Genomic DNA, 16,612 nt, shown 5'->3' with positions numbered 1-16,612 from the left:
TCTGCTGAGCCTACTAGAAAACATGCATGCAAGCGTGATGCATGCACATGAATGCAACAGAAAAAGTCCAAAAGCATGCATATAAGCATGCTAGCTTTTTCAATATGCATGCATATGTGTGTGAAAAGGTATAACTTATTGAATGAGCGACATATTTTTTTTTGGACCTAGTAGTAAAAGTGTCGTTCGTTGGTTGAGCGACACATTGATGTGGACGCCACAAGCTCTCGCCATTCCAACGGGTGACGGTAGTCTAGATGTACAAAATTTTGAAATGCCGTGTATTTTGCAAATGTTGAAAAATAAAAATATATATAAAAAAGACCTTAAAGAACGTACCTTAGCACATGGGCCACTCATACTCTATAATGGGTCGTGTGGGCCGAAATAAAGTGAGGAAGCAAGGCCGGGGCGGACGACAGCGTCTAGGCTCCTAGCCCAAGCAGACTTAAATACTGAAGCCCTAGCGTGGCGTCGTCCGGTTGCCTCCTCCCCGCCGGCGGCTCGTTGGTTCCGATTCGAGTCCCCACCCCGCCCGCCCGGTTGGTGTTTTTAGGCAGAGGCAGGACAGATCGAGCGGAAGAAAAACAGAGGCTGCCCGCCCGCCCTCGATTTCTCGCCTCGATCCGGAGCGAGGTGATATCATCAATCATGGGGATGCTGTCTCTGAAGCGGCTCATGAGTACGCGGCAGCGGGAGCGTCGTCGTCGTCGTCGTCACAAAGTCCAAGTCCGCAGTAAGTCGTCGTCACAGATCCTAGGCGAGACTTCCTTCCGTGTGTGCTCATGTGGTCGCTTGAGCATCTTGCTTTCTTCTGTTAGCTAGTACTAGTATCTGTATTATCCATAGGGTAACCGTACATACATGATGTGTTCCAGATGGATCGATTCCTTCCATGTCTAAAGCGAAGAAGGATAACTCTCGGCCTGGTAAAAGATTCAGAGATTCGTGGCCAAACCTCCCAGCGGTACGGTGTGAAAGACTTTTATTAATCACTATGACTTATCTAACTGCACAGTTTTTTTTTTTTTTAGAACGTGCTAACTGCACAAATTGGTCGGCCTATGCTAGCCAAATAAAATCTGTGAACAGGCCTTCCAGTACCTCACTACTTCCCAGTTAAAAACATGGAAACACAAACAGCCAAATTTCATCCTGCCATAACCTAATACTTGAAGACTGTCACAAGTAGTCAAAAGCCAGCTTGATATCACTTTGGCATGGCGTTACCTAAAAAAGATGGCTTACGAGTCACAGGATCCTGCTTTGCAATTCCTTCCCACATGCAAAATAGCTGGTTTCAGAGGTCTAGATTCTTTCAAAGTTTTAGCGAGCCAGGGCGACACTGGTTTATGCTTTTTTGAATCAGCTAAATGAAAGCTAAAAAGAAATGCAATTTTGATATTGTCTAGGTCATTAAAAAAAAACATAAGACATTAAGGAGCGTATAAAAATATAATCTGTGTGCAGTTGTGTGCTCAGCTTGCTCCACTTGTGGGTGGAGGATGCTCCACTTTTCCTTTGTAATTGCTTGCTTGAACAGTATATTTGAAAGCTCCTGTTCTAGAAAAAATATCTATTTTAGAATAAGAGGAAAATCCTTTTGTATCTTCACAGCGCTGATCTGTCATAAATTGGATCATATCTCTTGGTCAGTCTGTTACAATGGTCCCATGTGTCACCTGTGAAAGGTGCCCTCTTGTGTAAAGCAACCTTGATTTTGAACGCACACTTGCAAATGCCAAACGCCAAGATGACTAGTCAGAGCAGATAATAGACTGTAGTCAAAACTCCCGCGTACTTGTGCTCCTAGATTCCTAGAGCTGCAACCTCCTATAATCTTCCTGCATTAGTAGCATTGCATTGTTCTAACTGTTGCAGCTTTAACACTTTAGCATGAAACTGTCTGCCTGTAATCTTAGATCTTCGGTATCTTCATAAGGAGTAGACTTTGTGTTTGTGGATCTATCTTCCCTTATCAGCAGTGGCTTGTTCTTCTTTGCTGTGATCGTTGTGGTCTTTCCTGTGTCCTGCTGCTGTTTATGCTTACCAGGACCCTCATTGTGCAACTTGTCCTTAGGCTTTTTCCTTGTCAAGCACATGCCTTCCTTGTCAAGCTTATATACCTCGAAAGAATGCTTCCTTGACTGCCGATACTGACAATAGCAGAACGAGCAATGAATCCCCAACGAATGACAAACGAACAAAGGCGCCTCTTCTTTTCCCGTCTATCCTTCGCCCAAAAGCGAGGTCGTAGTGTCTACATCTGCAGATTTTACTACCGTTGATGCTCTGCAGATTATACAACTGTTGATGCTGTTTCATACAACTCCTTGTAGTACATATGCAAAATTTATAAAGGTCTATCATATACTGCTAAGCAAGATCTTCCACTTGTGTGCTGTTCACTTTTTAAACTTTGGAGATGTGCATATGCGATCTTTACTAGCCTTTGAAGACAGGCCAGTTACTATAGGAGCTCCATTGAAATCCTTCTCCAGTTAAATGCAGCCACATATATCATTGCAGACATTGTCAAGTTATTGTGGGCTCGTGGCCATATAAAGTGATATGAGAGCACTGCCAGTATACAGGCAACCTAGTAAAACTGTTTATAGAACACTTCGTGTTCCATATCCTTGACTTAGACCAAAACACCTCCCTTTTATTCTGCCATTCTGCCTGCATGAGCTTCTTCTGTAAAAACCGAAATGCTGTACAGTAGATCTATTACAGGACTGTCCCAAGTAACAGGACTTGACTAGGAGTATGAGCAAGCTTAAAACCATGCATGTATGCATATACATACTTGAAGAAAAGGGAAAATGGTCAGTTTTGACAACTTGAGCATAAGTGAGATACCTTATTACATTGTCGAAATGTTTTGCTGCAAGAAAGTCTTTGTAAGAAAAAAAAATTATTTGTGCATTCTGCCTACTTTGCACATTTTTGCTGGCTTCACTGCTCACACGAGATCATTGAATTCACTATTATGCTTCCTAATTCTAGTACAGATGGCGAATCAAACTGCATATACTTTTTTGAAGCCATTATTATATCTTATCTATTACCTTATCTTAGTTACCAAATATCAACTATATGCCATGTATCTTACCCTATCGCTGCCAAATTTGTTGGATTCAATATGCAAATATTGACAAGTACCTTTTGTACCCTATACAGAAGTTAATCGATTAGCTAATCTTAACTAGGAAATGCAAGTAAGGAGGCATCTCATCTAGGAACTGAACCCACTAACTTTAATTAATACAGTATTCCAGTAACATAAAATCAAGTAGTATTTGTAGTCAAAGTGCTGGTTCATCATCTAGGGAATAACTAAGAGGAATGAGTAAGTGTTTCCACTTTTGAAAGGAAAGCTCAACTAACTAGCTTCAAAGAAAGCAGAAAGCGTCAATTAATTGCTAGCTAAGAGTTCTTTTTTCTTTTTTGGTTCGCCTAGGAGTGTGTGTACACTTCCATAGTTTAATATGGCCGAACCGCCATGCTAGGCAATAGTTCCCAATGCACTATCAACTCTTTTGATGCAGCACATATTGTGCAAACGTGAGCAGAGCACCTGTGGTAGAATGTTTTCATATGGTCCTATGTTTTCTGTTGAAGTAACCATTTGCCCTTACAACCGCAGTGTTCAACTATCTTTCCATGCTTGTGCAGGACATCTGGTGCCATATACATTCCCTAATGCCAATGCAAGATTCTGCCCGCGCTGCTTGTGTATCTCGTGCATTTCTACATTCATGGAAACGACATCCCAACCTCATCCTCACTAAGGAAACACTAGGCTTGAAACAAAATGCATGTGGAAAGGGTGATATAGCAAGGGCCTTCACTAGCAAAGTTGACCAGATTCTGAAAAACCACTCAGGCACTGGCGTGAAGACACTTGAGCTTGACATCTTTGATTGCCGCGATCTAGACACTTGTTATCTCAATAATTGGCTTCAGATTGCTATTACACCGGGGATTGAAAATATCACCCTTTGGCTGCCTTTAAAATACAGGGAAAGCTACACCTTCCCATGCTCACTTTTATTTGGTGGGAATCGAAGCTCGATTCGGCATCTTCACCTCACCTATTGTGCCTTCCGTCCCACAATTGGCATTGGTTGCTTAAGAAGCCTAACAAATCTGTATCTGCATGGCGTGCATATCACAGGGGAACAGTTAGGGTGCCTTCTTTCTAATTCTTTTGCTTTGAAGAAGTTGGAACTCATATTTTGCGATGAGATCATCTGCCTGAAGATACCGTGCATGCTGGAGCGACTCAGCTGGCTGACTGTTTCTTATTGCAGAATGCTGCAAATGATAGAGAGCAAAGCTCCGAACCTCTCCACCATCTACTTTGATGGTGACCTAGTACAACTCTCACTCGGACAGTCATTGCAAGTGAAGAACCTAGATATGAGATGTTCAAATAATACCAACTTTCTCTGTTACGCTATTACCAAGCTTCCATATATTGTGCCAAATATTGAAACTCTTACCTTATCTTCAATTAGTGAGGTATTAATCTGATACTCTGTATTATTATATACCTGTGTGATGAAATTTATCTGTAGTCATGCACTCATGCCCTGAGATATAATTAATATGAGATATCTTTATGCAGAGGATTAATACACCGGTGGTAGCTGCCAAATTCCTCCACCTCAAGTACTTGGAATTTTTTCTTGATGGAGATCTTTCCCCAGGATATGATTATTTGTCTTTGGTTTCTTTTCTCGACGCTTCTCCTGTTTTGGAGACTTTCATCTTGGGTGTAAGTCACTCTTCTTCTAGCAAAGATATCTAGTACCTGTGGCGAACCAAATATATGTGACATTAGTTTTGATCCTGTGCAGGTAAATCAGGGTTACATGGAGTTTGATTCGATTTTTGGGGATGCCTCACATATGAGGCAGATGTCTGAACACAAGCATGACAGCCTCAAGGATGTGACGATCTTTGGCTTCTGCTCCGCAAAGAGCATGGTTGAGCTAACATGCCATATTCTTGAGAATGCAACATCACTGGAATGTATCACCTTGGACAGCGTATTTGATGCGAATGACAAAGACGATATGGGTAGGTGTTCTGTAACTTCTGCCCGCAAAACCGGTGAATGCTCCCGACTTACTAATCAGATGATCATGGAAGCCAATAGAGGGCTCATGGCCATCGAAAGATACATCGTGGGGAAAGTTCCCTCTACGGTTAAGTTAGATGTTCGGGGGCCTTGTAGCTGGTGCCATACTTTGGAGCTCTAGATGTCAAGTTAAATGTTCAATTATTGAATATTTAGCTATGTAACATCGTGCGTGCTGTGCCTTGTTTACTAAGTTATCATTAATATTACATGTATTGTGCTTCCTTAAAACACATACCTTACGTCTGCTTGACTCCAACGCCAATTTCTCTGCTTGACTCTACATCATCCTCATTTTGTGCCATCTGATGCTTGGTCGACCTTCTGAGTTCTGACATAATCAAATCAAACCGACCTTGGCTCTCATACGTTGGTATCTCTGTTCATGCGTATTAGTCCTTAGATTTGGATCGGATATTGTGAGATACAAAGCAGTGTGCGCTGTATCAAGAACAACGCAAGTAAATCTCCTAGAAGAATCCAAATGACACCGATGAAAAGACGACAAGACTCTATGTCAACTCCGCTAATTTTTTTGTATGTGTTTTTGCAGTCCTTATTAGGTGTGTATGTTATAACAAGATGTACATTTCCTGACTTCTTTAGAATTTTCTCTTGTGTACAAATGTACCAATGTACGAATTTTACTATTTATGCTTGGTTCTTTCAACTAGCTAGAGCCCTTTACTTAAACTAGACGAATAGCACGCAACTGCACGGCTAGACTTAGTATATGGTGGGTCTGCAGTTCGAGTTCTAAATTTTATGGGTAAGTATAAATCGTTTTTTCAAGAGCTTTATATTTTCTTTGATTTTTTATTAAAGCAGCACTGAGGTCATTCCGGTTTACTCAATTTTTATTTAATGACAACATATTTATATAAAATAATAGCGATCTAGAACTGCACAGTGACAACATATTCCACAGTCATACATGAATGACACTTGCTAATCTCTAATCACGTACTTGATAGATGACGTGCTTTCACTATGCTGATGGCATGCCCATCTTATGCATGCAAGAGATGGTTGAACATATATGGACACGCGTCCAGAGACAAGTGCATGGTTTACATTGGCTAGAGTTTATTATTATTATTATATGTACTATTTTACACGCGCCTAGACCCAATCGAGCCAGCTCAACTCTCACGCCCACCAACCCCACATGTCCCCGCAGCCCACGTGCCCAGCACCCACCCCGCTACACTTGCATTCCACGTGTTTCTGCGCCTACGCGCATCACAAGTATAGTAGTTTAGTAGTCTATTAGTGTTCAGTAGTTTAGTAGCAGTTCTGTAGTTGCTCGTTAGTATTTAGTATTTAGTAGTCCAGTAATGATCAGTAGTTTAGTAGTGAAATTTACTATGATTTGGATTTATTAGTAGTTTTTTTTAAGTAGTTGTTCAATAGTTTTAAGTCATAGAAAAATTATTCAGTAGTGTCATTAATCATTAATAATTTTAAGTTATAGTAAAATTGTTCAATAGTTTATGTCAATAGTGTTAGTAGTTACCAATAGTATTAATAGTCTGTTCAGTAATATCAATACTGTGACTTAAAATTATTAGACAACTATTGATATTACTAAATAACTATTGATAAAAAGTTACTAACACTACTGAACAAAATTACTATAACTTAAAACTACTGAACACCTATTGATACTATTGAAAAAAACTACTAACACTACTTTAAAAAAATATTATAACTTACAACTATTGCCACTACTGAATAATAATTTACTGTTAAAACTACTTACACTAATCAACAATAACTAAACTACTTAACAACTAATGAATACCTACTGAACAGCTATTGAACTACTGAACAACTACTGAATACCTAATGATACCTACTAGACAACTACTAAGTGGCAGGAGGCGCGCATGTGTAAGCACGTGGCGCTGGGCAGGCATAACTGGAGCGTCACGTGACACGCGCTAGCTGGCTGGCGCACACGAGCGGGTGTAGAATAGCTCTACCGTTGTTATTATTATTATTATTATTATTATTATTATTATTGAGATTTACATTGGCTAGAGTTTGTTCTCGATATTGTCTTGTTTTCAAAGAGAGGGGAAGCGAGTTTGTTTAAAAAGGAGATCCTTCCGCAGGATGTGATGGCCCAATACCCAAAGCCGATAAAATCAAGGTGCTGGTTGTTAGCCGTAATTAGGGCTCAGCACATGAGACTTTCTAGACTACTAGCAACTACACGTGTGATCAGTACTAAAAAAAATATTAGATATCTAAATATAAAAAATAAATAATAGGTGATTTAATGTATTTTTGAAAATACATGAAAGATAAATATTAAACGTCTAGATATGAAAGGTAAATAATAAGATATTAAATATATTTTTGAAAGAAAAAATATGATCTAACTTTTTACCGTGATTACTTGATTAACTTATATAAACAATAAAAATTGATTAGATTCATCATAACTTGTTTATTTTATAAAAATATATATTTCTATTTGTGACACCTGCAAATCATCTTTGAGATGGATTTAAGGGTAGGGATCGGTGGAGAAGGAGGACTGGCAGCTGGCCGGAGGTCCGAGAGGTAGCCGTGTGTGGCTGGCTACACGTGGACAGTGGCGACTCTAAGTAGGAGCTGCTGCTCGGGTGTTTGTCGGCGCTAATTGGGGAGACGAGGAGATGGCCAGAGATATTATAACGAATAGCTCCTGATACGTGGGATCAGAGCTAAAAATGTCCACAATGACAAACATCGGGGGCCTTACTTGTTAAATGGCATTTTAAAGTATGCAATATTTAGCGTGACAAAAGAGCGAAGCTCACCCTGTACAATATTGTGATCTTAATTTTCCAGTCTTATCACTATTAAAAAAATGTTATTATTGTCCCACTTTTACTCTCGGTTAGAAAATAACCCCTAAAATTGACAGTAATAGCTCATTCAGCAAGTAATATGAATTGATAGTGATACTTGATTATAAAATGTACTACCAGTTCGTTATATTAACCGGTAATGATAATAAAATGCAATTTATCTTTGAAAATTCAAACTATTCATACTTGGTCAGATGGCGATAAACTTTATATGAAAGTTGTAGCACTCAATGAGATTTACAACTTTGTAGTTGATAACTTTTTTATTTAAAATCATATAGAAGTCTAAATAATTATCTAAAAACTATCAAAGGAAAAATCACATACTTGACCACAAAGTAAATTGCCGATATAATACTAGTAGAAATGATTGAAAAAATCACGCACATGACCATAAAGTTGAAAACGGTAACTTTAAAGGTTTTTATCACGAGTTTGGTAACTTGAATTGATGAAACGTCTATGCAACACTGACTTTCAAATATAGTGTCTCCATGAAGTTTTAGGCAAATAAGAGAGGTCAATTTTTGATCAAAAACTTCAAATGTCCTAGTGAGAGTCTTCTGAGTCTTTTTGAGAGTCAAGAAAGGTACATGTATAAATAAGTGTATTTTTCAGATGCGCATCCTCGTTAGCTTTGAAAGTAAATATCAAACATTAAAATTGGACTCTGGATGTAAAAGTTATGGTTGGTTTACCGAACAGTGTACAGAGCAGAGACAAACTTTTATATACAAAATCAGATGGAGATAAACTATGAAAATTGTATCTCTCAATGAGATGTATAATTTTATAGTTGATAACTTTTTCATCTAAAGCCATCTATATACCTAAATAATCGTCTAAAAATTTAAGCAGAAAAGATAATAAATAAATAAATTATCACATAACAATCAAGTAAGACTGTGAGGTGAAATAGTAAGAAAGCTTCGCACGAGGGGGAGATCGTGTGTTCAAATCCCATACATTGCTCGGGCACGTAAATTGCTATATTCAAGAGTTCAACTCCCACAAAAGTTACAGAGGTCGTCACAAGTCAGAGAAAACACACGGAGGGGGGGGGGGGTTGTTCGTCAAGTGCAAAAAAATTGGTCTTAAAAACATCGGATTTAGGATCAAATATCATTGGCGGTTTTAAAATCGGCAGTGATACTACTGAGTATTATTGCCGCTTATTCATCGTCGGTTCCAAAACCGGTTATGAGGACCTATTTTATAGTAGTATATAATTTGGATCTTACCCTTAGTAGCTTTGGATCTGTTTGAGAAATGTGAGGATTCCACGAGATTTATGCAGTACACTATTTCGTTTTAGTTTTATGGCCAAATTTAGCACCAATTAATCTTAGTTTTTGAATTAAGCCGATGCACACAAATCGGATTGACAATCCCAACTCTGATGACGAATCCTACCATCAAAATTGATCTAAGAACAGCTGGGGACCACATAGAGGTTACCCTTGCCGAGGAGAAGATGAATCAACGACGAATTTCGGCGAGTTTGTGAAATTTCCCATTTCCCCTCTTCTTCCTTCTTCTTCGCTCTTCCTTCCTGCTCTTTTCTTCTCCCTGCTGCCTTGGCACCGCACAATAGCAGCATCAGCCAAAGGACGACACACGGCGTGCGCGTGGTGGCATAGTAAGCGGCAGGCAGCTAGGGTTAGTGGCTGGCATGCCTTACCCTTTATGAAGCGCACTTGAGGTTGAGTCCGTCTCGTGACCGGCTCGGTCTCGACCCTCTTTTTTTTAATAAACCAATGATCTAAATTTATTAGGTTTGCCATGAATTCATCTGTTGTCCAAATATGACGTTTAAATAGTCAAACAGATTTGTTTCGATGAGCTCTACACATCCAAGGTCTTCGATCATCCATCCGAGGTACAGATGAAAAGTCAAATTTTCACCTTCTCGAAACTTTATTTATAAAATATTCACAATTTATTTCTTTAATATCTGGGGTATTACACTATGCCTCCACAACAGGTAACCAAGTGGCAAATTGTATAGAGATGAAAATTACGGGATGCAACAGATCATGCTCATGCATGAAGGCTGAAGCTGTTGTATACTTTGGAAATTTCGATGTGTTCATGCCTTGGGCCGACTTGTGGGCTGTTGGACCGGGCTGCTTCATTTGCTTTCGGCCGAGGCCCGTGAAGGGCAGCCTCTAGTCGGCAGCTAGGGTTGGGAAGAGGATCGCTTTTTCTCTGAGCTGAGGGGTTTGATCCCTTTCTGGGAGCTGGCGGTGGCACAACGGCCTGAGGCCGCATCATCAGTGCGCCTCCAGGGCGGGTGCTGGCGGCGGCAAAACGACCTGAGGTCGCATCTTTAGCGCGTCTCAAGGGCGGATTGAGCTCCTGGATACCTTGGCCGGCTGCTTCGGTTCCTGGAGCAGTCGGATGGAAGGTGGCCGCGGGAGATTTGGAGGTATGGCTATGGCCGAGTGCCTGCCATGGGGCCAAACTCATATATATCCTCTCCTATCCCTCACGTTGTTGTTGGAAGAGTTTGATTCACTTTTGTTTGTCTCCCCTGTGATTTCCTCTCGGGTGCATTGGTGTGTTTGAGTCCGAGTTCAACTCGTGCTTTGGCCGGTGCTCAGTTCAGGAGGAAGGTCTGTTGGTGGGCAGAGCTGCACTGTTGAGGCTCGCCCGTACTTCAGTGGCAGTGCGGTAGAGGTCTTGTATCTCTGTCATCTCTCACACCGGCGGAAACGGCATGTGGTTGGATTTCTGGGTCAGCGGGATTTGAGCCGTGCCTTACCTCGATTATCACTCTTCAACAAGTTGCACTGTAAGCTTTTCTTTTCCCTTCTGATTTGAATGTATAGATGCCTGATTTACATGCTCTGTGATGATCAATTCTATTGAAATTGAATTAGAATAGTGAGTACAATAGAAACGGTCTTGATACTCTGATTGTCAAAGGTATAGGCAGTGCTCTGTTTTTGTGATTTGCTATGTGTAGATCGGCGTGTTGATTAGCCGATTGTGAATCCTTACTTTTTCTGTCACTGCCTATTGTATGTAACACCTGGACATGAGTCTTGATTATTGGTCTCAGTATGTTCTATGATATTGGTTTGGTGTTTAGTAAGCTGTGCTTGAAGTTCAGTGTTCCTGTTGTTCTTTGCGCAGAAAACTCTAGCTGTACTGAGCCTATTTTTTCAGTATAATCTTAATCTGTAGCTCTGTCCAGGTGTTTGTAGCTTTCAGAGTATTGTATATCAAGATGGTTTTCTAGGTGTGATATCATATTCTAGTTTAATTGGTGATATGAGTAAAAGATCAGTTTAGGAGCAGATTTTCAAAGATTTAGGGCCAACTGACAAGAAAAATCTGAGAGCTATTTTCATATCACATCATATTCAGTACTATTTCAGATACTTGTTAAATTATTTCTGTGATATTTTCTGTTAGCCATATGTTTCATGATCATATTTTTGACATTTGTATTATGCTGCTCTTGTTATATTTTTCTTGAGAGATGTATATATATATATATATATATATATATGCTCATATTATCACAAATAATACGACAAAAGCCACTATTCATAACTCATGAGATCGCGCATCATGCAGTGAAGTCGAAGAATTCTAGCAACGTAGGAGCCTTGTACTGATCTGTCCTAGTGTTCTTTGACTCCACTCTGCACGAAGCTTTCTATTAGCCGCGTCAGGTTTTCGTACGACGAGCCTCCTTTCTCCATGGCCCTCCGAGCTTTCTCTCCGTACTCCTTGGCCTTCCTCCTCCTCTCGTCGGCCTCCTCGCCTCCGCCCATCAGCGCGGACACAGCGCGCAAGATGTCGCCCCGCACAACCGGCACGGGCTCGTCGTCCAGAATGAATACGGGGGCCGTCACGCCTATGGGCACGCCGACCCCGAGCACGTCCACGGCCAGCCGCTCGTTCAGGAACTGGTCCTCGAAGTGCGGCCACGTCACCACCGGCACGCCGTGGGCGATGGCCTCAAGGAGCGAGTTCCACCCGCAGTGCGTGACGAAGCCCCCGACGGCGCGGTGCGACAGGACGGTGAGCTGCGGTGCCCACCCGCGCACCACGAGACCGCGCCCGGCCGTGCACTCCTCCAGGGCGTGGAGCCATTGTTGGACCTCCGGTGAAGTCGCCTCGGATTCCTTCACAACCCAGAGGAACGGATTGCCGGAATCCTTGAGGCCGTGGCCGACCTCGAACAGCTGCTTCGAAAACTTCCGCGCGATGCTGCCGAAGCTGACGTACATGACGGAGTCGGGGGCCTGCTCGTCAAGCCACGCCGTGATCGCCTGCTGGTTAACTGCGACCGTCTTCCCGAGCGACGCCGTGGCCTCCAAGTCCCGGTTGACGAGGCTGAGCGGACCGACCGTCCACACCGGCTTGCCCAGCGCCGTCTCGTAGCACGCGACGAACTGGGCCTCGAGGTCCAAGAACGTGTTCACCACCACGCCATCGGCCGTGCGCATGGCCTCTATGGACTCATAGCGAAACATCTCGCACCCTGGGTGGGTTAAGAAACCAGGGGCTGTGGCCTTGGTCACCTTCACGGGCACCGGTACTCCTGGCACGACGTACTGCTCCCGGTCGTCGCCCGCGGCAATCCGCTCGTGCAGCCCGTGCTCGGTGGCTTTGAGGTCGCAGAGCGAGAAGAAGCATGATGGCCCGTAGAAGAACAGCCGAGGGATGCCGAGGCCACTGGCCACGCCAGCCGTCCACGGGTTGCACCAGTCGGAGATGATGCAGCTCGGGCGCGGCGCCAGAGCGCGCACGTAGGCATCGAACGGACCGGCGAGCTCGCGCAACGCGTCGAAGAAGGGGTTGAACTGGCTGTTGTCGTCGAGCATGTCGAAGTTCTGGCAGTCCAGGGGCAAGCCGGCGTCGGGCGGCTGGAACGGCAGCCCGACGAACTCGAGGGGCAGCCCGGCGCGAGCGGCCTGCTCGGCCACGCCCCGCAGCCGCGCGACGTTGAGCGGCGTGGTGACGACGCTCGCGCGCGCGCCGCGCTCCGCTAGGAGGCGCGCGAGGCCTACCAGGGGGATGATGTGGCCCTGCGCCGCGAGAGGGACGGTGACGAAGTGCGGCGGCGGCGTTGCTGTCGTGGCAGCTGCGAGGGCATGCTCCGTGGGCGCCATTGTCGACATGGTGTTGCTAGAAGCGAGTGACACGGACCAAGACGAGAAGCCGGGTGGATAGAGAGAATGTTGGCCCTCGAGTGGCATCAGAAGTGATGGTCTACAATCTACAACGAAGATTTTGTATTTGCCACTGAGAACGGTGCAAGCTCTCAAGCTGCTAGAGCCATTGAAATCGACTCGCTTTTGTTTTCTCGCCACATTTATTTTACTCCTTTCGTTGCGCAAAATACGTCCATTTATCCCGGAGTTATCTTTTCAAAATGTTAGTCCACGGAGAAAAGTAAAAGGAATTATTGCATTATTTTCACTCTACTTATTATTTTCACTCTACTTATTACGTTCACCATCAAATACAGAAGTGCGCTCTACCCGCCGGTTGATCTACCACAGACATCAAGGCCTCGTTGGTCCCACCCCACCCCATTGCTCTTTCCTCTTTCTCGTATGGGTGTCACTGTCTCTGCCTCCCACATCGCATAAACTCTCGTGTTGTAGTCATTTTCCTATCTGCAGGCTGCAGCACCATCTCCACTATTTTAGCATCTAGGATCTCACATCTCTCTCCTCAAGTGGAATCCTCCAAAATATCTCTCTCTCCTGAAGAGGAATCGCCCCAAATCTCTCTCTCTCCATCTCTCAGGAAGGAGAATCCCCCAAATCTCTCTCTGCATCTCTCTCCTAAAGAGAAATCGCTCCCAAATCTCTCTCTCTCTCTTTCTCTCCTGAAGGGGAATCACCCCCAAATCTCACGCTTGGCAAGCCTAAACATCTTTCTTTTAGTGATTTTGATTTTTCTACGGTGCAGTTTCCAATTTGTGTTCTATGATTATGATCTAAGCATGGAGAGCACTTGGGGAGGGAGTTGGAGGCAAAATGAGTTTGCAGTTTTTGTTGTTATTTTTTCTCATTTCTCTCTCTCACGAATCAATGTGAGGATGTTTTTTTGTTCTTGTTTCATCACTCAAATTTGCATCGATCCATGTTTGTGGTGTTTTTCTAGCGATGCTCCTCCAGTGCCTTGAATTTTTGAAGCTCCGTGCATCCCTGCTTTCCCATTTCACAAAAATGCTTCAAATTCATGCAATTTTTATGAATTTGTTTGTAGATTGAAACAAATTTGCTCTCTGGAACATATGAATTTGCTTCTAAACTAGAAACAAATATAATTTCTAAGTTGGCATCAATTTTTTTGTAAATTGGAACAATTTTACTCTATGAATTCTAACGGATATCTGCTTGTTAATTGAAACATAATTGCTCTCTCAGTTGCATGGATTTGCTTGTAAATTGAAGCCCTATGTAGCCATGTTTTCCCATTTCACAAAAAGGTCCTTCAAAATCATACCGATTTTGTACAAATTTGCTGGTAGATTGAAACAAATTTGCTCTATGGAACATATGGATTTGCTTGTAAACTTGAAATAAATATGCTCTCTGTGTTGACATAAATTTTCTTGTAAATTGGAACAATTTTACTCTATGAATTCATACGGATATTTGGTGTTAATTGAAACAGAATTGCTCTCTGAGTTGTATGAACTTGCTTGCAAATTAAATTTTTTTGCTATCTAAGTTCTACTAATTTTCTTCTGAGTTTATACAAATTTACTTCTGAATTTGTATGAACTTTCTTGTAAAAAAAATCAAATTGCTCACATTATTCACTACATGAAAAAAGGCATGCAGTGACGAGTGATAATCGTAATTAGTGACGGGTTCGCACCCGTTACCTCGAGCGTGTCACTAATTAGAGATCATTAGTAACGAGTTACGTCATTAGTGATGGGTCTGATGGGTCATAATCGTGACCCATCACTAATAACTGAACATTAGTGACGGGTCGTAATTTTGACCTATCACTTATGACTGATAAACATTTTTCATATTTTTTGACACGAAAAAAGTCAAAAAAAAAAAAATTGTTATCCCATCCCAACGTAGGCTCATCGCATATACCCCATAAGCCACACTATTTTTCACACTACTTTCTGTGGAAATCGAACTAGCGACTTGCACGCATAGCTCCTTACCACCTCTTCTATCACATACTTGTGATAGAAACCGGATATTTTATCCTTTAACTTTTTTTGCCAAAAATTATTAGTGACGGGTCAGAACCATGACCTGTGACTAATGACTGAACACTAGTGATGGATTGTAACCTTGGCCCGTCACTAATGACTGATTTTAACAAATTTCGTCGAGAGTTATAATTTTACCTATAAAATTTTTCTTCATCTAAATTTGTATTAATATTTAATGAATTTCTAAATATCTCAAGTAAATGATTGCAATTTGATAAGTGAACTAGAATGATTTTGGTAAAACAGACATAACTTTACATATGGACTGCGATTTTGACGTTTTTGTACTCTATGAATATCTACATAAAAAGTTACATCCGTTTCTCTCCCAATCCGCCGGGTTCAAAAAAAAAAAAAAATTCGACCTCAGCTTGAAAGATTGAGTTTTCATCCCTGAAGTTTCTGCACCATTTTTGAAACATGTGTTTGTGTTCATAGCCATCATCCCTTACATCAAACTTGAGTATAAATGTATGATGGTTCCTATTCTAATGCTAGTGAGATGAGAAAAAATAATAATAAAAATTTATGAATAGCATATTTTATTCCATCTATTCTAAAATGAGAGGCTATGTAAATCCAACTTAGTCTGACTTTCTTTCTTCAGATGTATGTGGTTTTGATTAATTAAAAGGAACAATAATGAACCAATCCAATCAATTCATAAGAATAATAACGAATAACTAAGATAAAATAAATAATCAACTCCAATCCAATTAATAAAAATTAACAACATGAGTATCTTAAGTGTTTGATAAATACTAGTGTTACGAGTACAACATACAACTCTATATATATTTTTCTCAATCTCACAACCTTGTTTCATTTTCCTTTTAGTGCTGTTAAGGTGAGAAAAAAATAAGAGAAAAAGAATAGAAAAATACTGTTGTTTGTGATAGGTCACATCTTGACCCGCCACTAACGACTTGTCGGACAACCCATCACTGATGATTTGTGACGGACTACAACTTGATCCGTTACTGATGACTGACATAGGACGACCTATTAATGATAAGTTAGTCATTAGTGACGGACCATAACTTAATCCGTCACTATTATCATTAATGATGGATGATATTACGATCTGTTACTAATGACCACTTATTAGTGACAGGTCTATATCGGATCCCGATCAGATTAGATGGTACATTAATGACGGGTTCTGACGATTCGTCACTAATTTCGTGTCTTTTTTGTCTATTTTTTATATAGTGATTTATTCTCAAATTGGTCTAAGATCTCCTCTCAGAAAATCATACGGACTCGCTACTCACTTATCTTGATATGTTTTCAAAATTTTACCATTTTTGTAAGGTTATGATCAGACTGAGATGAGAAAGGTGTCTGAAAAAAAAAATGTAGTATACTTTTCCTTTTATGCGAGAG

General features: G+C 41.5%; 2 protein-coding genes across 2 annotated transcripts; one reads left to right on the top strand and one right to left on the bottom strand.

Annotated features, from left to right (window-relative positions):
* The first annotated feature begins 486 nt into the window (after positions 1-486).
* LOC133922424 (uncharacterized) lies at positions 487-5,382 on the top strand. The gene is made up of 5 exons (XM_062367755.1): positions 487-736; positions 879-967; positions 3,679-4,527; positions 4,634-4,783; positions 4,866-5,382. The coding sequence occupies exons 1-5, from the start codon at positions 652-654 to the stop codon at positions 5,268-5,270; spliced, it is 1,578 nt and encodes a 525-aa protein (XP_062223739.1). The 5' UTR covers positions 487-651; the 3' UTR covers positions 5,271-5,382.
* Positions 5,383-11,511: 6,129 nt separating this feature from the next.
* Positions 11,512-13,154, bottom strand: LOC133920658 (UDP-glycosyltransferase 73E1-like). The gene has a single exon (XM_062365255.1). The coding sequence runs from the start codon at positions 13,146-13,148 to the stop codon at positions 11,643-11,645; it is 1,506 nt and encodes a 501-aa protein (XP_062221239.1). The 5' UTR covers positions 13,149-13,154; the 3' UTR covers positions 11,512-11,642.
* Between the last annotated feature and the right edge of the window lie 3,458 nt (positions 13,155-16,612).

This window comes from Phragmites australis, chromosome 6 (genome assembly GCF_958298935.1).
Source record: "Phragmites australis chromosome 6, lpPhrAust1.1, whole genome shotgun sequence".
NCBI lineage: Eukaryota > Viridiplantae > Streptophyta > Magnoliopsida > Poales > Poaceae > Phragmites > Phragmites australis.
Note: the sequence above shows the minus strand (reverse complement) of the source record. Positions and strands in the feature narration are given on the sequence as shown.

Coding starts and splice junctions, on each gene's coding strand:
- LOC133922424 (XM_062367755.1), top strand. CDS start 652: ATGGGGATGCTGTCTCTGAAGCGGCTCATGAGTACGCGGCAGCGGGAG. Junction 737..878: donor TCACAAAGTCCAAGTCCGCA/GTAAGTCGTCGT, acceptor GATGTGTTCCAG/ATGGATCGATTCCTTCCATG. Junction 968..3,678: donor CGTGGCCAAACCTCCCAGCG/GTACGGTGTGAA, acceptor ATGCTTGTGCAG/GACATCTGGTGCCATATACA.
- LOC133920658 (XM_062365255.1), bottom strand. CDS start 13,148: ATGTCGACAATGGCGCCCACGGAGCATGCCCTCGCAGCTGCCACGACA.